The sequence below is a fragment of the Eutrigla gurnardus genome (genome assembly GCF_963514095.1).
Source record: "Eutrigla gurnardus genome assembly, chromosome: 16".
NCBI lineage: Eukaryota > Metazoa > Chordata > Actinopteri > Perciformes > Triglidae > Eutrigla > Eutrigla gurnardus.
The window spans coordinates 10218942-10243183 of NC_139927.1; the positions used below are offsets into that span (position 1 = coordinate 10218942).

At 42.2% G+C, this 24242-nt stretch overlaps 2 protein-coding genes across 6 annotated transcripts in view; one reads left to right on the top strand and one right to left on the bottom strand.

Annotated features, from left to right (window-relative positions):
- The first annotated feature begins 823 nt into the window (after positions 1-823).
- On the top strand, positions 824-6156 carry drc1 (dynein regulatory complex subunit 1 homolog (Chlamydomonas)). Its single transcript, XM_084029995.1, has 16 exons — positions 824-997; positions 1239-1344; positions 1554-1666; positions 1862-2045; positions 2162-2299; positions 2780-2866; positions 2993-3109; positions 3355-3482; positions 3557-3691; positions 4060-4492; positions 4885-4974; positions 5072-5155; positions 5244-5380; positions 5525-5674; positions 5779-5881; positions 6021-6156. The coding sequence occupies exons 1-16, from the start codon at positions 921-923 to the stop codon at positions 6030-6032; spliced, it is 2094 nt and encodes a 697-aa protein (XP_083886121.1). The 5' UTR covers positions 824-920; the 3' UTR covers positions 6033-6156.
- A 26-nt stretch (positions 6157-6182) lies between these two features.
- otofa (otoferlin a) overlaps positions 6183-24242 on the bottom strand; it is a 61913-nt gene continuing 43853 nt past the window's right edge. Inside the window, exons 18-48 of one of the 5 annotated variants that reach the window (XM_084029978.1) lie at positions 23932-24052; positions 23178-23278; positions 22729-22819; positions 22026-22142; positions 21760-21912; positions 21370-21562; positions 20975-21099; positions 20739-20873; positions 20025-20186; positions 19498-19569; positions 19091-19210; positions 18852-19013; positions 18466-18628; positions 17717-17883; positions 17521-17550; positions 17274-17411; positions 17092-17167; positions 15846-15961; positions 15618-15752; positions 15383-15520; positions 15152-15279; positions 14837-15007; positions 14499-14659; positions 13856-13998; positions 13685-13773; positions 13325-13423; positions 10978-11219; positions 10720-10898; positions 10469-10569; positions 9889-10076; positions 8859-8999 (exon numbers count right to left, since the gene is read on the bottom strand). In XM_084029978.1, the coding sequence (XP_083886104.1) occupies positions 9896-10076; positions 10469-10569; positions 10720-10898; positions 10978-11219; positions 13325-13423; positions 13685-13773; positions 13856-13998; positions 14499-14659; positions 14837-15007; positions 15152-15279; positions 15383-15520; positions 15618-15752; positions 15846-15961; positions 17092-17167; positions 17274-17411; positions 17521-17550; positions 17717-17883; positions 18466-18628; positions 18852-19013; positions 19091-19210; positions 19498-19569; positions 20025-20186; positions 20739-20873; positions 20975-21099; positions 21370-21562; positions 21760-21912; positions 22026-22142; positions 22729-22819; positions 23178-23278; positions 23932-24052 (4009 nt within the window). In that variant the 3' untranslated portion in view covers positions 8859-8999; positions 9889-9895. Of the gene's footprint in view, positions 6441-8513; positions 9000-9888; positions 10077-10468; positions 10570-10719; positions 10899-10977; positions 11220-13015; positions 13115-13324; positions 13424-13684; positions 13774-13855; positions 13999-14498; positions 14660-14836; positions 15008-15151; positions 15280-15382; positions 15521-15617; positions 15753-15845; positions 15992-17091; positions 17168-17273; positions 17412-17520; positions 17551-17716; positions 17884-18465; positions 18629-18851; positions 19014-19090; positions 19211-19497; positions 19570-20024; positions 20187-20738; positions 20874-20974; positions 21100-21369; positions 21563-21759; positions 21913-22025; positions 22143-22728; positions 22820-23177; positions 23279-23931; positions 24053-24242 lie in introns of those variants that run through there. The other 4 variants (XM_084029975.1, XM_084029977.1, XM_084029976.1 and 1 more) reach the window with 4 other exon arrangements.

Below are 24242 nucleotides of genomic sequence, written 5' to 3' on the forward strand. Positions count from 1 at the left end.
AACCAATTTTAATGCACTGTGCATCTATTATGCGCCTGTTTCCTTTGATTTTTGTTTTTCCTTGTTTGAGAAAAGTTGTGATTTTTGCAGACACTAAGGGCCTCTTGAAATCTTTTTTATTTATTTATTTATTTATTTTTACAGATATTTTGGTTTTTGAAATGGCATGGTTCCTTAAAAGTAGACTGGCAGTAGAAGTAGAGTGTGAAACAGTAGTGTAGTAATTGTGATAAAGTTAGTTGGAGTAGGTTCACAGTACGCTGTGTTAATGTGACTTCTAAGATTAATGGTCAACAAACAAAATAATTATGGAGAAAACAGACAATATAAGTCCAGTGCAGACAGTCCAAAAGGGCCTTGAGGTATACAATTTATAATATCCAACCAGAAGTTTGGAAACAGGATGCTGCCACTAGATGGCAGCAACAAGCCATATATGCTATATCTATGACCCAGACTAAGTGGTTTACTCTCTCTGGATTGCCACTACACTATTAACCTTTTAATCTATATATTGCTGTTTATTAGTAATAGCCCAAGATGTAATCAATGTGATGTTCTGTGTTGTTTTAAAAAGCATACTACATTTGCGTTTAAGATAGCCAAAAAAAGTTTTGACAGTAGAACGTTTGTAGATAAAACCCATCCTTGCACTAATATGCTGTATTAAAACCTGCGAGGGTCAGAGTCTGAGAGCACTGACACATAAAGAAAACAACATCTAATAATTACTTGCACATTAATTTGAAGTTTCGAGCTTACGAGGGGCCCCTGAAGGCAGCACCCGTCACTCTGGTGGCTTTGTCGCCATGGCAACGTTTAGACCGCTTGTGAAACAGGCTCACTTGTCGCTTTCTTCGTGGCCACAGTATTTAAGCGTTTCTAATAATAACTTTTACATAACATAGGCTGCTCTCAACATGGAAGACGTTGACGAAGCTGCAAAGGAGGCGTCTGAACCCTTTGTGTTGCTCCAAAGTCCAGATGCGACGAACATGTACGGGTCTGCTCGTTAGCTAGCTTAAAGTTACCGGAAATACTGTGAAATGTTTGCTTAGATATACCTAATATATGTATCAAGAAGAATAGACTATTTGCAATAACAATAGCTTAATAATACTGGTAACAACACACGGGTTCATACAGTTAGTCACTAGTTTCTATATTTTTATTATTATTTTGTTAAATCGTGTTTAGTTTTAGTTTTCGCTAACTGCTAATTGAAACTTCCGCTTCAGGGTCTCCGCACAGGAGGGCGAAGAAGAGCCTGATAAGGAGGCCGATGAGGAGTTCAATGAGGACCACTGGGAGAGCCAGAATAACGAGGAGGAGGAAAGTGAAAAGGTTCGTTTAGTTTCCAATGTCCCCCACACTATGAAATATACAAATGGTTATTTATGACATAACATCATACTATCCAAGACTAACACAACATGGGCAATAGGTAATATTAAGTTATGTATTATCATTGTGACCTACTATTTTAATTGACTGCAATTTCCTGATTTGTATTCAGAAAGAAACCTCTTTTATGTTTGCTGATCACTCCTCAGAGGATGATCAACCTGCAGAGACATTTGAAGACATTAGTGACCGACATCCAAACTGCAGCTGATGCCAAAGAGTCGACGCGAAGGACGGAGCTGGAGGAAGCTCGCAGAATTAGGTAATTAAAAAGGAAATCACCATTATCTCCTTTACGACTACCTTACCATTGTCCTAAACCAACACCCCAACCGTACAGATTACTTAAACAAAAAAGCAAACTAAGGAACAATTACTTCTACATCCTCCACACCACTCTTACCCTTTTGTCTTTCTTCCCTCCTATTAACCACGAAATGTGTCCTTCTTGGTCCAGATTTGAGCGGCTGGAGGATGATATAAAATCCAGCCAGGAACTATTAGAGGAGAATGCCCGAGGTTGGTCGATAGCCAAGGAAAAGGTGATCCCTCAGGATCTCCAGGAGGTCCTGAACAACCAGCAGCAGTTATGTGCTACTATCATAGAGGACAAGAAAAAACGAATTAATGACCTGCAACAGGTAAATCTACCTACCATCCATCCATCCATCATCCATCCATCCATCCATCCATCCATCCACCCATCCATTCAGCCTTTTCCGTTCATGTCATAACTTCCTGTGTGTTGTGTGAACAGGAGCTGAAAGTTGGCGATGACCGCTATGTTAAGGACTTAAGGAAGCACGCAGAGGAGCTGGACCTGATGATGGAGCGCATGGAGGAACAGATTAAAACCCTGGCAAAGGCCTACAGGGAGGAATTGGCCCAGATTGCGGTAGGACCTACATCACGATGAAAAAACAGCTTTTAATCATTTGCAGTCGTTTTAAATCTACAAAGGGGGATTCGACGGATAGGGCTTATTGCATCAGCAAGCATTAGGGAATGTATTTATTGTACTTGATTAAATTAACACCATTGTCTTAACTAAGGCTCTATTGGTGGCAGATAAAGAAAACGGAATGAAAGAATAGATGCCAGGACAGTATGGGAGAAATGCCTCGACAGTCACAGATACCGGATCTTTTTCTGTTTTTGTCAGTTTGTCATCTGAGTCATTGATTGCTGTCGGGATGTAATGAGTTTCCAAAAATATAACAAAAAATACCAGGCCTGCTGATGCCTGCTTAACGTCAACTTAGCATTGTGATCCTGTTGTCATTAGCAGCACCACGGTGCCACCATCATGGTTGTACGACTCTTTTTAGTCTTGTTTTGTCATCTCAATTAACAGTTACACCTGTGTTGTTCACAGAGAGTTTATCAGCAGGAAAATGAAGTCTTACTCACAGGAGACAAGACTGAATGGGAACGACGCATGAAGGAACTTTGGGATGAAGAGGTCAGGAAAACTGAAACAAATAACACACGTACAGCCACATACGGAGACTAAAACTTTCACCTTGACTCATCTCTCTAATCTTACATTCATCACCTCTGTATCTAATAATATCTAATGAACTTCTAGCTGAGGAGGCTGACGCAGAGGAAGAAGAAAGTGGAGGAGTATGAAGAGATAATTCACAATCTGATTTTAGAGACTACTGTCAGTCAGGCCCAGGCAGAACACAAGCCGGGGTTTCAGGTTTGTATGAATATCAATATGCCCCATACTGGTTTATCCTTTGACTTAAGCTTTTATGTTATGATCCCTATTGAATAAAAATTGCTCCTGATGAACCCATGATTTCCCTTTGGCGTTAATTTAAACTGGAATTAGCCGTAGCAACCAATAATATAGTAGGTGATTGTGATTATACTGCAAAGAATAAAGACAAATGTTTGACACAATTTGATGAGAGGCCTTAAATCCTGTTCTTGCCTCTGCAGGTTCTGGAGATAGAGCATCAGCGGAAAAAAGCCACCACCATGGTCACTAAGCTAAACCAAATAACGCAGCAGGGGGAGATAGCAGCCAGCAAATTCAGCCTGAGCCGTATTAAGAGCAGGAATGCCAGGTAGGACAGATTTTCTCACACACACAACCACACTGTTATACTGAATTAATTTTCTGTTTCTCTTTGTGTTTCAGTCTGCAGACTGAGATTAACAAAATACAAGATAAGACTTCCAGTCATGACAAACAGTTTACAAAGAAGGAGCAGTATTTGTCTAAGGACCACAAACGCAACCAACAGCAGTTTGAACACATGCAGAAGAAAATCAAGTGAGTCGTAATCCTTTCCTGGCAGTCTATTTTTCAATTTTTCAAATTTACATTTTTAATTTCCCACAATACAGACAATACAATCAAACATGGCAAACACAAATAAATACAATTAATGGAAAGAGGGGGGGTTGCAGAATGTCTCAGTCTGTAATACATTTTACATTATTGCTATTACTATTATTAACATTGTAATAATGCTGGAGGTATTTGTGACCTCTATTTACTAATTAGTTTGTTTTACAACCAGACTATAATAAAGACTAGAAAATAAAGTAATTTTAAAGTAACACTGAAAACTGTATCACTAAATCTTTTTCTTCTTCTTCACTTTTATCTACGCCTCCACCCCCCTTCACTTCACGCAGGCACTTTGCCGTCGCCGATGCCAGACAGTTTGAGGAGATGTGGCTTATGATCGATGAAGAGGTGAAGCAGCTAGTGGAGAGGGTTTTGCTCATCGACTGGCTGATCTGCAAGAGGCATCTTGGTCTACCCTGGGAGCAACCTCCTATGGACTTCATGGAGCTCTCTGGTCCCACGCAGCCTCAGAAACAGACCTGGAAGCCTCCCTGCGAGGCTGTCTGCCAGCTGTTTCACACCAGGCAGGCTTCACAGAGTGGTCAGAAGGTGACGGACCTCTCAAGTGTGCCGAGGCTGGAGACTGGCACTGAGAGTATGGACATGGAATGGTACAAGGAAGGGACAGCGGCGCAGAGTGACAGCGGTGCAGAGATGGAGGAGGGGAAGCTGACGAGTGAGACACTTAAAAAATTGATGGAGCTGCTGAGTGCTGAGGTGGTGAGTAACAAGTTCATTCTTTAATATCATAACAAACGGTATAAACAGTCCATATATGTCACTGTAATTTATTTGATATTTGATTATTATTATGATTTTACTGTTTTCAAACTTGGATTTGTGTATTGATAAGACAAACAAGATGTAAGGTATTAATTTCAGAGCTTATCAGGTGCTGTTTGGTGGGTTTTGTTACCTTTGGAGTCTTGATGGTAAGCTAACATAGTACATGTAGCTTCACATTTACCATACATGTGAAGTTTGTCTTCAAATAATAGGGGCCCATATGAATGTTAAAACAGTTAACGGTTGCTCTAATATTTCTATTCAATCATCTATGGCATTATGTGACAAGCTTTTCCAACCAAAAGTTTCCCTTCCTTCAACCCCAGGACTTCCTGATGGAGGATAAACTCCTGAACCTGCTGGCTCCCCTGGAGAAGGAAGAACAGACCGTTGTCAAGCTGGGCTCTCTCTTTAGTGTGAGTTCCTGTAGTGTAATACACCAGTGCACTGTTGGACAAAAATGAATTATGGAGCAAATACTGAACAACGAGCCCATATTGCTTTCTCTTCCAGTCTTTTGGCTTCGAAGAGGAGGATGTGCCCAAGTTGGCTGATTTCTTATTGAAATACAAACATGAGCAGAAAGAGCAGACGGAGGTGAGGAGATGAGGATCGCAGTGGATGGATGCTTGTGGCCTTCAAGATGACTGTGATTAGATTACTATTTGTGGTGGTCTGCCTGCAGGATGCTTGTGTTGAATCGGGTGAATCTAGTGACAAGGGAGAGGAAGTGGAGACCAAGTCTACGACCTCTGAACTCATCAATCCTAACTCTGTTTTGCCTGCTCTAAAAAGTTTCCTGGAGCAGCACAGGAGATCCCGGTAAGACCACATCAACAGTCATTTAAACCACATGTTCATGTCAACAGAGACTCTTTTATGATTGTTAATTGAGCTGTCTGTGAGAGTTGACCCAGTCTTTCACTATGGATTTGTGATGCTAATGTCTTTCTGGTGCTTTCAAAGGGAGCGCTCAGCCCGCCGACATCACAGTTTGGGTGTAGAAAAGCGGGATAGTTCTGAGGATAAAGCCTACTGGGAGAATATTGGCAATATTATCTCTGAGGACAGAGTGAAAGTCTGGGACGCTGCAGAGGACACACTAAATGAGCACCTGTGAGTAACACACACACACACACACACACACACACACACACACACACACACACAAAGCGAACACTGTCTGTCCTCAGATGTTTTGACTTTTTGTCTGTTTCCAGGGCAGTCCTAACAGAGATCTCTGAGCTCATCCCTGAGACTGAGAGTCTGAAGCAGCAGAATGCAGAGCTGCGGATGTTGCTGCAAACGTCCCTCAACTCGGGAGTATGGTTGTTTTTGTGTTCATGCATCTGGCATTTTATAGACCAAAAATTAAACAATAAGGAGAATAATATAAATAGGTCTGAAATGAATGTGCTTCTTCTCTGGGATCATCCTTCTGACATCTTTGATTCTCTGATAGGTCACCACGTAGCTGGAGATGCTGTAATACAAACGGGACTTGGAAGCAGCAGAGTCAGGACGGTGTGTGGAAAGTATTTGTGACAGGATTGATATTCACGTTAAAATAAAGCCTCTAATGAATCACTTTATGGTTGCAGTTTTTATTTTTTACAGACACATAGGTAGCATAACTAACTGCACCAGCTTGTGTGGTGATACAAAGTGACTGCAACATAGTAGAATCCAGAGGTTTTATCCAACGGTTTGAAACAGCGTGTGGCTGAGCTCTGAGGGGAACGAGTAGAAGAGCAGAGCCAGGAAGAGCAGAGCCAGTACAGCAGCCAGCAGCCCCACACAGCGCAGCCTGTAGTGCCTCCAGGCCAGGATACACGCCGTCCTCACCGGGCTCAGCAGCCACGACATGCTGGTACTGGGACGACTGCAGACAAGTTCAGAGATTAGACAGCAACGTCACCAAACATCACCAACCTGACTTTTAAATGACTTTTTTTCCACATGCTATACTATGCCTTTTTATGACTTAGTATAGTATGTCAAAGAAAGTAATAAAAGAAGTCATAGTATAGTATGTCGAAAAAAGTCGTAAAGTCATAGTATACTCTAGTATGTCGAAAAAAAGTAATAAAAATAGTCATAGTATAGCATGTCGTAAAAGTTCATAAAAAAGTGTAGTATCCTGCCGAAAAAATTATCATATAGCATGTCCAAAAAAATCAGCAAGCATGTCAAAAAATGAATTGAAAAAAAAAGTCATAATTTAAAAAAAAAAAAATACTGGTATATAATGTCAGAAAAATAATTAAAAAAAAGTCATAGTATGTCGAAAAAAGTCGTAAAAAATCATATTATAATGTCGAAAAAAGTTATTCATTGGCCGCTATACATGCTTCTGTAGGCTGCCATTGACCTGCGTGCTGAAACTTTCACCAAAGGAAGTTTTTTCAAACATAATTTTTCTGTTTTATAAGAGAAAATAATTAACGGATGAAGTCTAATTGGTCGGTATTACAAATGCATATCTGGTTAACCATGTTTTACAGTTGTGTAACTGAGTCAACAGTAAATTCATCATCAAGAGGGTTCACATACAACTAGTCGTGTGATCCTTTGTTAATAATATATTGATTATAGATGCTTTAACAATCTCAAACATGATTTCCATGGGTTTCAGTTTATTTCAAATTGCCAAAAGAGACAAAAAATAAATACTGCACACATTTCACCATGTATAAACACAAATTCATTGTAAAAACAGGCAAGTTCAGTGCAAACAATAACTCAACAAACAAACACTGCAACACAGACGAGGTCAGGCGCAGGCAAAATAGAAAACACTGCAAACAACATCATCTGGTATGCAGACAGAGCCAGACTTTAGAGAACCAACGGCAGACCCCCTGTTGCCACTCCACTCAAGTGCACTTAATTATTATTTCCCATGAAACCATCTTTACATGACCTGCAACGTTGACGATAGCGAGGTTGGTGATTTGGAGAGACAGTCATGCCGACTTACACGACCTCAGTTATCACAATGAACCATGCACATTGACAATACAAGTCTACAGTAATGACCTTGAAGTGTTGGAAGATGTTTCAATCAGACTTCGCTGAATGATATTTGCAAATAATTTGTTTTATTCTCCTATTCTCTCTTTTTTTAAATAATTATTTGCAAATACTGTTTGGCCCAAGTCTGCCTGGGTTGCTTTGAGTTCACTTTTTTAACATCGCAGTTGAACTGAACCCCGTAGAACGCTTATTCATTATTTCATTAATTTTGGAGTCATCTTGTTCTATGTCTCATTGGATTTCAATAGGAAAATAGACATCTATATATTTGTTTCTTCATTATTATTCGTGAAGTGTGCAAAGACTGCAAGAGCTATAATATAAAATGCTAATTGTTTGTTTTAATCCTCCCTACTCAGCTATATAAGCAGTATATAAACATTGAATAAATGGAATTCAAAGCATCTGTTGTTGTTTATTTATGTACCTGCCAACAACTATAACTCATCCTATGGGCACTCATAAGTGGAAGCTGGTGTTTAAACAAATAAAACACAATCATACAGTAAAATACAGGTGTAATAATATGCAACATGTCTTCACAGGAGAAGTTATAGCTGCTGAAAAATACTGTACATTAATAAACACTTAAAAGGTCCTTATTTGTGGTAAGAGTGTGTTATATGAACCCTTTATTAAATATTTATACAGTTATTAATGCTAAGGGTTCAGAGCAAAGTGTTTTCAAACATATTGTTCATTTGTTCCCTATTAATTGACTCAACAGCAGACACTGTAGCAGTAAAGGGAGGTATTAATATATAATGTCCATGCAGTCTGTCTGGACACTAACCCAACTCTCCAAATTAACTTCATAAATACATAAATACATAAATAAATAAAAAGAACAGTTGAGGAACATCAGGGGTTAAACTTGGTGGCAAAGGAATGTGTTTTAGTCAGTTCCAGGAGGAAGTCCAGATACTGATGATTAGATTTGTTAAGCTTGCTGCAGATTGGATGGAGGATTAGACCGTTAGTGTTTCATGACTTGAGGGTTAAGGTCAGTTTGTGTGGTTTCTGCCCGTCTCTGCAGGGCGAAGGTGGAAGGTGGCGAGCTGTTTGTGACAATCCGGATGAATTCGAGAGGAGAAAATAATGTAATCGTACTCCCAAAGCGCTTTCCCCTCCCCTCCCTTCCTGTGGGTGAGACTCCTCCAACCCTCCTTCTGGTTTGCGCTTCACGAGCCGGCATCTACCCCCCCCTGTACTCCCAGAAGCCCCTCAGGCCCCAAGCAGCTTCTTGACAAGGTAGCCCGGCATGCTGTAGAGGAAGAGGCCCAGCATGATGAGCAGCAGCATGGCCAGCACAATCTTGATGATCAGCCACTTGTAGCGGTTGCACACCAGGTAGCGGATGGCTTTCAGCGGGCTCAGGAACCACAGGAAGGTAGTGTCTGGCCGACTGGAGCGGGGTGGAGGGTTTAGGAAGAGGACAGTAAATGCAGATGGATGGAGGAATGAGTTAATGAAGGTGAGTGATGGGAGAGAGAGAGAGAGAGACAGAGAGAGAGAGTGAGGGGCATTAGTGGTTAGTAAGCCATGTTATTATTTCACTACAGCATGCTCACATTTCTATTAATGATGATTCAGAGGACCAACACGTCACATCACAGAGTAAAAGCCTACAGTACACTAAAAAACATAATGCACAATGAAAATGTGGATAAAAATGGATGACTGCCCAACAGCTACTAACAGATGTTTCTCCAGGGTAGTTTGTTTCTTTAACCAGTCAACCAGCGGTACCTCCGAGGGGACTGATGCATTCATCAATCATTTGATTGTATTTCAGTTTAATTTAACATTTAGTTTTATTCATATTCAGGATATTATAGTGGACACAAGGGTATTTATTCATATCCCTGTATGATTATTACATTATTACGTTTTTAGGGATGGGCAGTTGTCCTGACCATGATGTTTAATTAAATATTTGTTTATATGTTTAATTTGTAATGTTTCACTTACAATGCAAATTAATAAAGCAATTAAGTTATGTGACTTACAGTTCATTTTTTTAAATGTATGACGGTTTCCCACCTCCACCATCCAGCCTGTACGATGTGAATGATGCATTTGGTGGCTGCCTGGCTCTGATGCAGTAAAACAGCTACTTATAAGATGTGGAATGGCACTTTGTGGCAAAAGAGAAGATACAGCAACAAAAAAAAAAGAAAACAAAGAAACTGAGTTTTGGCGGGATAGGAGAGGAGGAGCTACATGTAGGACAGGAGAATCCAGGACGGAAAGGGGTTAAATAGAGAAGCAAGCGAGGAGGGGGCAGAGGCTACCAGCGCGTCAGGCCCCCAGCATCTTCTTGACCAGGTAGCCAGGGAGGGAGTAGAGGAAGACGCCCAGCATGAGCAGCAGCAGCAGCAGACCCAGGAGCTTGAGGATCAGCCAGCGGTAGTTGTGCCAGAGGAAGTAACGAATGGACTTCAGAGGGGTCAGAAACCACATAAGACTGGTGTCCGGGCGACTTGGCGGAAGGAGGGAGAGCGAAGGAGGGAAGGTGGAAGGAATGCAGATGGAGGCAAAAACAGGGAGAGAGGGTAAGGAGAAAGGGGGGAGTCACACGCACAAAGGAGGGGAGAGACAGAGGGAGACAGTTGAAGAGATGGTAGGAGGAGAAACGAGTGTGAAAGTGTAACAGTGGCCTTTAGACAGTGCAAAAAACAGTGCTCGGGGTCAAACAAGACTAAATCACATCGCTATGAAATGTTAAGTCCTGATTGGTGGTGACTATGGATTCACTGCTGTTTGCACTGCGAGAGAATGATGTAAGGGCCTTCACCACACAAGGATCCTAACATTGTGTGCGTGTGTGTGTGTTTGCGAGACATTTATTCTGAATAGACGTCAATATCTTACTTTGGTTTCTCTAGCGGATCGGGCTCATTTCGTCCCAGCCCCACAGGACTTTTCTCCGCCTCCTCTGCTGTCACCAGATGAAGCTCTGCTTCTACTTTACCCTGCAACGACAACATGACACATGTGACACATCCCCTCTCTCACTGAAAACTAGAGGTAACCAAGCTTTTTCTGTCACTGCTCCCATCCCACATGAAGTCCCGTCCCACCACTGACCATTTTAAATCAAGATTTAAGACTGATTGACTAACCGTTAGCTCCATCTCATCGTTCTCGTCGCGGGCTACAAACGGCCACCAGCCTTTGACCCTCTTCTGCTTGAAGATGGAAATGGTGGGCAGCTCGTGCTCATTTCGGATCATGTTGAGGGAACACTGCTTGGCCGTCTTGGCACCACGAGGGAACCGGTTGAGGTCCAACTCAATCGCACCTGCGAATGGTGATAATGAGATAATGAGAACGGTGTTACTTTGGATTGTTTGCTGTGGTGTGTTTGTTGCGGCCCTCACCCAGGAAGTCATCCGCAGAGAAGTGGTCGGCGTCCCAGACCTGCAGAGTGAGGCGAGGAGGGATCTTATATTCAGTCTCATCCCAGGAGAACATGGACTCTTTCTTAGAGATGACGATCTTCTCCTCGGCCATGAGGTAATCGAAGGGGAAGACGAAGCGCCAGTTGAAGTTGCCCTCACCGGTCAGGGAGTGGTAGTGCACATCTGTGTCCTGCTTGTCCTCCTGCTGCCCTTTCAGCCATCTGCAGCAATAACCATAGAGAGCAGCGTTAGGTTGACCTTTAGGACCATGCTTCGGATGAGTGGATAGGTTGTATTGTTTGATTTAGTCAGTCATGCACTTCTATGGGTGTAACACATAGGAAATCACAGTTGTCTGTCAGTTACTGAATGTTAATTTGGGTGATTTAAACAAGAGCATAGGACATGTTAAATGTACCAGGCTGCCAACAAGAGAGATGATGCTCATAGGTCAAAAGCAAAACACATAATGTGGCTCCCCAACAGAGAATCAGATCGATACATGTTTGTGAGAGGATACATAAAAATCAGATTTTATGTTGGAGCTTCACACCATTTTCAAAGCCATGCACACACAGAACTTGCAAAGATGCCATCAGATACATTTTTATCAACAAAACAACAAAAACAGGGTTCATCTTTAGTGTCTGGATGCAGAGAGCAGAGGGGCGAGGGCTATGAGGTGGGTCTGTGCCGACTGGAGCTCTTTCATTAGCAGCACAGGGATCCTGCTTCATTAGTGAGGAGGAGTGCCTGGGGAAGCTGTACTCTCAGTTCTCAAAACGCAACACTGAAAACATGAAAAAGGAAGCCGAGAAAGGATCGTCAGCCTAAGTGAATAGTGGAAAACTTTCGAGGAAATGTGCTATGAATTTTTACTGAGCTACACTGGCATGAATTAGGTGATGAAGCATTGGGTTTCCTTTTGGCTACAAGGGACACAAAGTAAGATGGATCTGAAACAACCCCGTCCTACTTTCATTACCGTCAATGCAGATCGTTGGATCAGGAGGTAAAATATTTTTAATTAACCTCCAATTATTGAGGGTTGTTTGAGGATGGCTGTATGATACAGTGCATCCCTGAGGTGACAGACACTTCATGTGACACCTAATGGAACCAGACTTGATTAATGTTGTTCGTTACAACAGTGCTATTTCTATCTCCAGTGCACGGTCACATGTCACGTCAAGCCTGTGTCACCTTTCACTTTAATTGGAGTTGATATGGTAAATTAATTCCCTGTTCAAATGATTTATTGGGGATTCATTGTGAGGCAACTTAATTGGACAGAAGGCTAATGTACAAAAGTCAAAATGTCTGCCACGAAAAAGGTCCAGTATTGGGACCAATCTGCAACGTGACAATGTGGCGACGTCTGTATCATACGGCCATGCATATTCTTTACTCATATGCATGCAAGAAACTCCAAATACCTTCAAATAGGAAGTACAATTATCTTTAAAGTCGTCATGTAAAGTGATTTCAAATAAAACTCTACAATACAGGACCAAACCACAAACCATATCTCAACAAATAGCCAATGTAAAGGTTTGCTCTTGACTTTGGAAATAGTAGATTGTGAAATAAAAAATAATAGTTTGACAAAATAAATAATGAAAATGGTAGTTTTAAAAAAATAAAAGGTTACTTTAGCTAAATAAAATATATATTTGACAAGAAAAAGTGGAAACAGTAGTTTGACGTTCAAAAACTATCTCTTTCTCTAAGCACGTGAATGAATTCATGTATTTGTTTATGGAAGATATTTCTGTGGCTTCCAAGGTAATGGACAAACTTTCAATCTCTCAATACACAATTATAAGAATGATTATTATTGTATTTTTCATTTGGTTGTAGTTTTCAGCGTGCTATTTGGAGAGTTCAAGTCAAGCGAGGTTACGTGCTGGATGGAGATCTGAGACAGGAAGTGCGGAAGGGGGGAGAAACAAATGAGCTTCGGGAGGAAGGAAAGGGAGGTAGTTGTACGAGCCATGCGATGGAATCGTGTGTTTACCCCCTGACATAGATGTCAGACATCTTCTCTCCTGTCATGAAAGCATCGTCCTCTAGAATTACGTCATCAGTGTTCCAAATAACAACACGAAGCTCAAAGCTAGACAGCAGCAGAGCATTGACCCAAAGAGAGAGAGAGGACGACAGACAGACAGACAGGAGACACACCACAAACACAAAAACGCACACAGAAAAGAAAAAATGGAAACAAAAACAAAAAAATAATGGTTAACTGCAACAAAAAAGAAAAGTCCACACACAGCTCACACCCACGGGACGAGGCTTGGCCACCGCGTCCCACTGTACCTACCCCCTGACAAATATGTCACTGGACTTTTCCCCAGTGAAGTAATCATCGTCCTCCAGTATTACTTCGTCTGTATTCCAAATAATCACCCTGAGCTCATATCTGGTAAGGGGGGGAGGAAGGAACACACAGTTGGACTTGTATTTGACAGTAAATGGAGTGCTAACTAGCCAAACACTCACCATAACTTAAGCTGGGGATAAAACTATGTATTCTGTTGGAAAAACCAAACACCAGAGACTTCAAATGCAATTAATAAGTATCTTTCCCGTGAAACCGGCATTGAATTGACAGTTTTTCAGAATCAGAAAAACATCTTGTTCATTGTGATGTTTGTCTTATCTGCTCCAGTCCCAGGGCTACCTCTTTGGTTTCCGTGGCGACGTGTCAAGCGCAGGTCCGGGAGCGGGCATGTCCATAGGAAACATATCCACCCACATCTCGATACGGCCCTTTGAACGGACAGGGGAAAAGGTTACGGTTTGATTGTGACTTCCGCAGTCATGACTCCAGACGAGCGGGGCTCCTTCCTACCTGTTCGATGCCGGGTTTGTCGGGGTTCAGCAGGGGTCTGGTCTCCACGTGTTCAGGGACGAGCTTACAGCCCATTCTCGGGATCTCCTCCCAGTGGTTCAGCACTGTCAGGGCCAAATGCTCCTCAGTCTGCTTCTTCAGACCTGGGATATCCACCCAAACAAAAGGGAAAACACTTGAATCGGAACACTTCACAGGAAACATATCATTCCTAGGATTAACAACATCTGATGACGTCACATCGTTTGTAGGATCAATACATCCTCAATAGTAGCAAAATCTAGAGCTTTATGCAGAGTTACAGCCTTTTCTAATCTACCGTGATTATAGCAGTGAGTCGGCCCTCAAGGGAAATTTGTTTGATAATGAAAGGGATATTTTTATTTTCTAGTACACAACAAGGAAGAAGAAAAGAAGAAGGATGGGGGAAGAGCATCAAAGTAGGAACAGAAAACAAGACAAATTACAGTAAATGTACTAATAATTTGGAAAATCACCATCACTACTATGAAATCAGATCCTACTAATCACTTGTATATGGTATCACATTAGTATTGCAATTAATTGGATGACTGAAGTAGTTGAATCCAATATTTTCACTTTGATATGATCTCACAGTTTTAGGAGAGAAATGCAGCTGTACCATTTTCATCTTCAATCTCTGTGGATCCCAGAAAGATTCGATTGGCCACCTTGACTTTGCCTCCCGGCCCATAATGAGGTCCATTGATCTTGCCGTCCTTACAGAGCTTCGCCAAGATCTGACTGGGCTTCATAGGATCCCGCCAAACATTGTATCCATGGCTGATATCAATAGATAAAGAGGTAATTAAACTTCTGAACTCTTATGGTGTGTGAGCCACTCAAGTTATTTAATGTAAGAGTGACTATTTTGGTTGACAGATGTTGTGTTTCATATGTTGCCACAGTGACTAAACCAATAACTACTATGATAAGGATGGAAAACACTTGGATGCTCACACAGAATAGTTGGATGAAATCCCACAGGTGGCTCTGTATTTGCTGTAGAAACGATTCTCCAAGTCGATCTTTGTCTCTCCGATCAGGTCGTCGGTGCCGACCAGGTCCCAGTCGTACACCGACACTGTTAGCATGGACTCCATGGGGAACGTGGCCTCGATGTCAAATGATCTGAGCACAGACAAGCGGAGGATGAACAGAACAATGTGAAAACAAGAATTAAGAATTAAAAGCAACTTGAGAATATCATTGCAGAAAAAATGGGAACTTGGGAACTACAGAAACTAAAGGAAGAGCGTCTTTCTCTCAACTTACTTTCCAAATACAGGATTGAGCTGTTTGGAGATGTAGTTCTCTTTGTCCTTGACCTCTGACTTGCCCAGCTTGATGACAACATACGGGTCAGCCTTCCCATTGATATCAGCAGGATGAAGCTCTGTGGCCTGAGGTTGAGGGAACAGAACAAGTTTGTTTCTGATTATTATCATGTTGTTTCTGATTATTATGATTATTATCATGAACTGAAATGATGAGGAGGTCACTCACTCTAACCACATAGACACGGACGAGAACGTTAATTGGATCGTTATGTGGGATGCTCTGGAACATGCCCATGTTAGGATCGAACCCCGCCTCTCTCGTGATTTCCTCAGACAGAGGTAGCTTGTACATACATAAGGAGCCCTGGGTCACAAAGAAAAATAACAAGTGTATTTTTGCTCTATAACTTATGTCAGTTAGTAGGCGTGACGTACTTGTTATTACTCAGTATTTCCCCCACCTTGAATCTGCCAACAATGCGGTCATCATCCAGAGCGTGTTCGTCGTCGTCCCCGGCCTTTCCTCTGTACAAGTTGAACGTGTGGAGCCAGTCTTCAAAGTTTCCGTACTCACTCTCCAGCTCCTTGTTGTACACCTGCACAGGTCAACACACACATTGGTTGTCTCTGCGTGTGCGCTTTTATGGTGTGCAGGTTATTGTTCCTCTGAGTGTGAATGACACGCTCACCATCAGCTCGTCCACTTTTGTTTTAAGCGGTCGTTTATCAGATCCATCCGCAACCTGACCCTTCTTCTTGTCCTTGGAGCTCTTCTTGTCTTTGCCCTTCTCCTTTGCTTTGGACCCTTTCAGAAGAAGGTCATCGGGTTTGATATCTGATTGGAAGGGTGAGTGGAGGTGGAGGTGGACAAGGTCGGAGTCATGAAGAGGGGTGGCAGGGTTGCACGCTACAGATGTCATCGAACATGAAAGCTGACAGATGTGCTTATCACGAGAGGAAGTTCCCTGAACTCTTAATCCAAATGTAGTCAACGGTTCTTGTGCTGTCAAAAGGCACTCGAAGAACCAAAAACAACACAAAATCTGTATAATCACAAATTCTCACCTTTCTGCAGAGATTTACAGGTGCAAAACAACGTACACTGATGATCATGCCAACTAAATCCATCAGCAACACTGAGAAACAATGTGTTCCTGTTATTAAAAGAAAGTACCACTATGTTACAAACAATTTCTCATTTTCTCAATTCTCTACAGTTTATATCAAAGCTTGATGGTAATTTTGGACAATATGTATTCTCATGCTACACCAAACACCTTTTGTTTATGCTGCAGGCATGGCAGTCTAATGGTAAACAATGTATGTAACTACGTGAGAAACATGTTCGTGTGAATGTAGTTTAATTCAGTGAGTCTGTATCAGCCAGCTTCCATGTGTGCAGCAGAGCTGGGATGTCATGCTGATGTAGGAAATGGTCATGAATATGATAATGTTCAACTCATGGATGAAGCGTGGATAAAGGATGAATCCGCAGGAGCAAAGACTGGAAGAGCATGAAGCACAAAATAATGCTTTTACGTGCTTTATGCTTGAAATAACATCTCAGAAAAAAGCTGTGGAAATCACTCAAGTGCACGATAGTGTCAAATTTGAAGGAATTCCCTGAAGGCGTTTTTGAGAATCTAATCCAAATATAAAATCCGTTCTTCCTTGAGTCCAGGTGGACAGGGAAAGTATGGTTCAAGCTAATTTCTCACCACCATCTCAGGCAGTGTAGTGGAGAAAACAGCATTTTCTTAATTCTGATGGCTTTCAATTAAAAACAAATAAACAACAGAGAATTCTTCTTAAATCCTCGACAAATATGTGAAAATAGTGTAGTCTACAATTATAGAATCTCAACTTTTAAAATAAATCAAAGCGTCAGTCATGTGAACGCTGGAAGGCAGCCTGGCTTGATGTGGCGTTCAATACCTGCTCCCTCTGCAGCTATCTCCAGGTCCTCCCTCTCCTCAGCCTCTGCCTGAGCCGCCTCCTGCGCTCTGAGGGTCTTGAAAACCAGCCAAGGAAATGTCGTCAGTCTATCATCACTTCACTTCTGAGGGCAACAACAAACACTTAGAGTAGATGAATATACTCGAATAGAATAGACAAACCTCCTTCAGTGTCTCTATTGAAGCAAAATATTTCGACCACCAGTCCAGCACTCTCTCATCCGTCTCATCCTCTTCCTCTGCTCCTCCCTTCTTTTTCTTCTTCTTCTTCTTCTTGTCTTTGTCACTCTCCTCCTCGGTCTGTTGAAAAAGTTAACTTAAAGCGATTCTCAGCAGCTGTTTTTGTTCACAACGACGCACCAGGTAACTTCATATAGTTTCACTTCTTTCTTTAGGAACGCTAACTTACCATGTCAACTTTTACAACAGCGTCAGACGTCTATGACAGGGGGCGTTACATAAAACAACACAAGGTTAATACACACAGTGGTGATGCAGGTAGGAAAAGCACATGTACAGACTTAAGCAGGAGATGACATAAAGCAGCGCATACATATAAACAACAACCTGGCATAATAGAACGAAGGAAGGAAAGAAAAGCTTACGGCATCTAACTTCACAACCGTGTCCATCTTTCGGACCGAAGTCTCTGCATCCATGTTGACGATGATGTCACCTGCGGGGCGAGACAGGGTGCGGGAGGAAAGGCTGGGTGAGGAGCGAGGCTGGGAGCCACCGTTGGTAAGGACCATGTAGCCATTCATGAGCTTAGCTGGAGTAAGGCCGAAGGGCAGTGACAGCAGGTGGCCGGAGGACAGGTCAGTCAAGGACATGCGAGAGAGGGAAAATAAAGATGACAGATGGAGGGAGGAGACGGGTGGGAAAAGAGGTCAGGCAGAAAGCAAGCGGAGAAATCAGCAAAGTTAATAAAGAATGAACGTTCATTCTTTAGTCACCAGAGAGAAGTATTTTAATGTAATTCTTAAGGTTTGTTTTAACCGTTCTTGATGTTTTAACCTAAAACTTCCAGGACCCTTGTCCAACAGGCATTTTAAAAAATGGTTAAAACAAAGTCTAAAAATGATTGGTTAACATTTCAGCACCTTTTCAAGAAATAAAGGAAACCCAGAAATGATAAATAAGTGAACAAAAGAATGTCCTCTACATGTTTCAAATGAATGTTCTCCTCATTGCTGTTTCTATTTGAAACATGTTAAGATTAGAACTGTAAAAATGTATGAAAGGAAATGAAACCTGACAATCACATCCCAAAGTCAATAGGCTGTTCTCCAAAAATAACTATGATTTTATATCACAGTAATAGAAACATAATCCTTCACTTGAGTGTTAGCACCTGCGGTGGCCCAGTTGTTGGAGGTCTTGTCTGGGGCGCTGTAGATGAAACGTCTGAGACTGGTTACAGCATGAGACCCCACCAGGATGTAACGGCCAAATGCCCGGCAGTCCACCACCCGGATGTTGAGAGGAGGGTGGAGGAGCTCGTTCTCCGGAAGGTCCTGTGGAGAAAATAAAGATGCTGAGGTGACATAAAGGGAAGAAGATACATTTCCATTGTTCCTACAATTAGTGACAATTGTAAGGATTTCAGTAAAGTGAACGCAACAAGACCAATTTAAAGTCAAGTTTCATGTTTACTGAAAGGAACTGGATTCAATATCCAAAGTCCAACTTTATAACTAAAGTCTAAAGTCTAAATATTGAATCCACAGCTGTACTCACCACCTCAAACCATTTAACCAGGGTGCTGAAGTTTGGGTTTTTCTTGTAGTTCTGGATGAGGACAGATTGCACACCTCTGCCTGCACACTCTATGTCCACACGGGGCCGATCCACCTGAGCCAGGTTTATCCTCTTCAGGTCCCTTAAGCCCCAGAACAAAACCTGAACCAGAGAAAAAACAGCATCAGGTCAGGGGAAAAAAGGATCTAAAAAAATAAATCTGATGGTTAAAATATCACCTCTATGCGGTAGCGACTCAGGATGGGTCGGATGCCCAACGGCACAGGCAGAATCGGTCCTCTCTCTGAGTCAGTCGGCCCTTCAAGGGGAGGAAGATCAGCCCTTCCTCCTTGGCCGATCTAATAAAGGAGGAGAGAGGGGAAGATACATGACAGTAACGGACATCAATACTGTGATTTCTGTATTCAGATACAGTATGAGCACCATACCAGATGTCTTTTGTACTGTCCTAATATTTGTATTAATTCTTTCTTTTCTTTGTGTGAAAACATTGAGGAAGTACAGAGCAGGCCAAAGTTAATGTCATGCTGGTAGGTATTGCCACATAAAGGCCAACACTGACAGAGAAACCAAAGAGTAAGACAGAGTGGGATGAAAGGAGAGAATGCAAGAGAAGAAAGAGCACCTTTATTTGAGGAACAGCAAAGTTATGGACAGCGATCAGAGCTCGCCTAATCGCCTCCACATCGAAAGGTATCTGCAGCGGCAGGAGGAGGCACAGGAAGGAGAAAGAGGCAAAATGGATATTTCCCAGGAGAAACAAATTAATATTTTAGTGGATGGGAGGGTGGTGACATAGTAGCAGAGGAAACAAGTGAGAGAATGGAGATACAGGAAAAGGGATAAAGGAGTAAAGGGTACGAAGTAATGTATAGTGAGTAGAAGTATGTTTTCTTGCATTATCACCTGAAAATAAGAATTGTTCTGTTTTAATTACCTTAGAATGAGCTATTTACATCTACATAGGAGCAGTTTCTTCCAGTAATGTTCAGGAATTTATCAGAAATGTACTAACCCTGTAACCCTAGAGGGTTAGAGGGCTACTGCTTAGTGTAAATTGTCGAGCATGCAGAGAAACATTTACCCTTTCTCTCTCAAGAAGGACGATTGCATGTAGAAGCATATATTAATGTGTGTTCTTGCAGACGTTACCTGAAGCAGCTCAAAGGCAGCCAGCAGTTCACCAGCAGTGCAGTTCCCTCTGTAAATCTGGTAGTACTCCAGCTGTGGTGGGAACCTCGGGGGGCCGTAGTGCTCGTCACACATCTTGATGGTTGGCTTCGCAAACGTCCGACCTATGAACTCTGCCTTGCCCTGAACACCAAATCGTGACAGCAGGCGGACGTGACAGTCAGGGGACAAGGGAGGGGAGTTAGACAGGAGGTGGGAGGTGCCATTACCAGGGCAGCCACTGGGTATCAGTATTGGTCAAAGTGGAGATAAGTTACAAAAATGTGGAATTTGAGAGGGAAAGCTTGTACAGCAAAAATCTCTGTGTTATATAACACAAACAAACACACCGACTACAGATTGCAGTGCAATAGAGGTGTGGTTGACAGCTACTGCTGTTAAAATACTGTGAGAGGGGAAAGAGAGGCCACCGGCAGCTATTATAACATCTAATTAAACACAGTCTGTACAGTACAAATGCTTTCACACTCTATTTAGCCAGCACAGCATGAGCAAGGCCACAGATCAGGGGGGAGACGGGGTGGAGTGAAACAAGGGTAAACAGACAGAAGCAGAGCACTTTTAGATTTCTTTCTCTAGCGCAAAATAAATGCTTTAAAATTGTTTTCCAGGCACTGACGTAATTATTAGTGCCTCGATGATGCATCCATTCATTCACACAGAGTAATATCCTACCACAGTATCCTGGTCATAGAGTTCAACTACAATAATTGGAGGGTCGTCTCTCAGCTCGCTGGCCTCCCCGAACAGCTCCACGTCGTCAAAGACCAGCAGCTGGTCCCACGTCGGGCAAAGAGTCTCGTTCAGGATCTGCAGCACACACACACATACACACACACACGTCACCCCATTTCACACGTAATGATGATGTATGTATGTTTGTATACACAGACATGAATTCATGGTCCTACCTCAGTAACCTGGCTGTGCGTGGAGAAGAAGACCCGAGCGAAGGGATCTGAAAGGCCACTGCTGTCAGCAGCAAACAGACTGCGGGCCTGGTACATGTGCGCTCTCAGCTGAAACACCTGCTTCACTGTTGGACGGACACACACACACACACACACACACATACACACACACACACAAACACACACACAAACACACACACAAACACACACACAAACACAAGAAAATCATTAGCTGACAAGCTGTTCCACTTATTAGCAATCTTATATAGAAGTTAGCAAAGTGATCGATGCATTTTGCCTCAGATTGATTTTAGATTTTAGAGTTTAAGCCTAATGTTTAATCAAGACCCTTCCAGTGAATGAAAAGTAAAAAAGGTCTGTATTCAAGAGCTTACTGTTGTAGACAAGGCTGACGGGGGGGACAGATTGAAGACCGGGGCCCATTTTAGCAGATTTGATCTCTTCGAAGCCATTAGGCAGGCCACTGAGAAAGTCCTTCTTCTGCTTGTTGAGGCCGAGCCACAAATACAACTCCAGCTTAGCCTGAACTGTCCAGCCTGCAGGACCGAACCCCTTCTTACCAGGCAGCTGTGAGGACGGATTACAACAACAGTGAAGTGAATAAACACAGGAAACTACATATTACACTCTCCCTTTGGTATCATTACAGCGAATCAATCATAAGCAGTGTGCAGACAACGTTGCAACATGACACAGTCCATAAATATTAAGCAGCCACCTCATTGATTTTCGACTTTTAATTTTAATAGCTGCCATGATTCTACCTTAAGGAAGACAGCTTTGACTTTGCCGCAGTCTTTTCCTGTTTCCTCGTCCACGATCGAGTAGAGAATGTCTTTGGAAGGAATCCGGGCATAGGCGACGCGCTTGTTGTTGCTCATCATCCAGATGAAAACATCTGGGATACTGTGCTGAGGCTGGACAAGATGAATAGAATCATTTGATAGGTGTTCATCCCTACTGTATAATGATTGCTGCATTAATAGTTCCACAGAGTTCACTAATAGTTGATCCCGTGTCAGTTCAGTACCTCGTCGGCGAGGAAGCGGAGCTTGTGCAGGAAGTTCTGCACCAGTTTGAGTTTGTCTCTGACCGTGTGTTTCTTCACCTGAGTTCGGATCTGCTTGGCCTGTTGGCCCATGCTGTCCTGCAGGAGGAGAGGGGATGAGTGACGATGACGCATACATAGCATTTCAAATTATATAACAGTTTCTGTTGCAAAAAACTATACAGAAATAACAGACACTAGCCCATCTTGATGATTTCTAATTGCTATATGATTGTTTCCCTCGCAGTAAGTACACAGGCACATTCCTATTCACACACTGGATTTCGTTCACAGCATAACCTCTGCAGTCACCGATAAAACCCTGCATGCAACGCTTATGTTTCCACAGAATTCTTTTCATTACGTTGCATTTCCTCTCAAAGCAAATCAAAAGTCTACTTGTAATCGAATACAAAGTTAAACTATAATACGTGACGGGTCGGTGCATATGCCAGTTTTGCAAATGCATGCAAATGTAGTCAAAGAATTATTGGAGGGAGTGAAAGTGTATCGCAAAAATGAATTTCACTGTGTGGCCTTTACAGGGACTGCATAATATTTACTCACTGAGGCGCTGGGATTAGAAACTGAACCGGCAGCCAAATTGATTAATCACAGCTTCATCATCTCCTCTATCACTCACGCCGCTGCTTTTGCTTCTCTATTTGAAAAACATAAATAATACCATCTCTCTCATGCAGGACTTCAGCCGCTCTCGATCCAGTTTGGTTCGGCCTGCCTGGTTCACGTCCTTGTTCGCCAGAGTCACAAACCGACTGGAAATAACCAGAAGACACAGAGGATGAAACATGAAAGGCTCGACTTTATACATATAATTCTTCTGTGATAGTCACCATGGCAATCTTAATTACTGTGGAGTAGAGATTTCTCAGTGCAGCGAGCTGCTGTCTTCAGTAGTTTCTGGGTCATTGATGAAGCGTCTAGTAGTCTTTAATGTGCAGAGGTTTTAGACATAATTAAATGAAGAACCAGCTAATGAGCACTATATAGTTGAAGCTCTTACAGTTGAGCTTTCAGCACTAGAAGAAACGCTGCGTATCTGTTCTGACCACTGAGTCACAATGGCAGTTTTAACACAAGGCCATGAAAAATGATTATCATTATGTATCTTGCCTGCAGCCGATGCTGAGCTCCTCGAGCACTCCCCTGAGTCTGCGCTCTGGAAAAGCCTTCTCTGTCTTAATGATCTCCTGGACATCATTCAAACCCTCTTCCTGTCGGGACACAAGCACAACGGGAGCTTAGGACAAAACAAGTTGTTAGTACTCATAGGTTTAAATACAATTGTCTTCTCTTTCTTTACAAATGCCCCGTATCTACATACACATAGTACTGCATTCTAGAGAGTACTTCCAATGATACTGATGATGTTAGCAACATAGTTCTGGTGATTACTATATAGGTCAGTCTGAAACATCTCAACAACCGTTTTTAGAGGTATTCATGGTCCCCAGATGATGCACTTAAATGATCCTTTGACTTTTCCTCTAGCGCCACCTATGTGAAATATCTCAACAGCCCAGATCAGCTCAATCAGGTGGATCGCCGTGCAATTTACATTTATATTGACTTTGGTTATTCCGTACATTCATATTGACTTTTCATTTAGCACCATCATTAGGAAATAATTAAGGGCTTAAGGGCTTAATGTAAGGGCTAATTAACACATGTTAGCATGCTAACATGCTAAACTTTACCTGCTAAGCCTCACGTAAGCATGTTGATGTTAGCATTTAGACCATTTAGCCTGAGTATTGCCTCACAAAGCTGCTACTTGAGCAAGACTACAGATGTTTTGTCATTAACTGACTGCTACTGAGCCGATCTGGCCGACCTCTGCACATTGGGAAGAAAGGTGTGTACTGACCAGCTTGTCAGCGATCTTGTCCATCATGTTGGAGTTGTAAAGTCGTCTTCTCTGATCCTGCCACCAGCTTTTGATGTAGACACAGGGCTTCTTTTCAAAGTAAGGGAGATGGAAGTAATTCCTATAAAGTACAAAAAATGACTTGGTCCACAATCTAAAGCCTTGAAATTGTTACATACTAAATGTTTAGTTCATAACCTGAATGTGTAATGGAATGTGCAGATACTCTCTAAATACATCTTTGCCAGCAGTTTGCTACCGGCGTCGCTGCTAATTGTAAAGCACTTTACAATCAATTCAAACACTTAAGT

Coding starts and splice junctions, on each gene's coding strand:
- drc1 (XM_084029995.1), top strand. CDS start 921: ATGGAAGACGTTGACGAAGCTGCAAAGGAGGCGTCTGAACCCTTTGTG. Junction 998..1,238: donor AGTCCAGATGCGACGAACAT/GTACGGGTCTGC, acceptor CTTCCGCTTCAG/GGTCTCCGCACAGGAGGGCG. Junction 1,667..1,861: donor GAGGAAGCTCGCAGAATTAG/GTAATTAAAAAG, acceptor TTCTTGGTCCAG/ATTTGAGCGGCTGGAGGATG.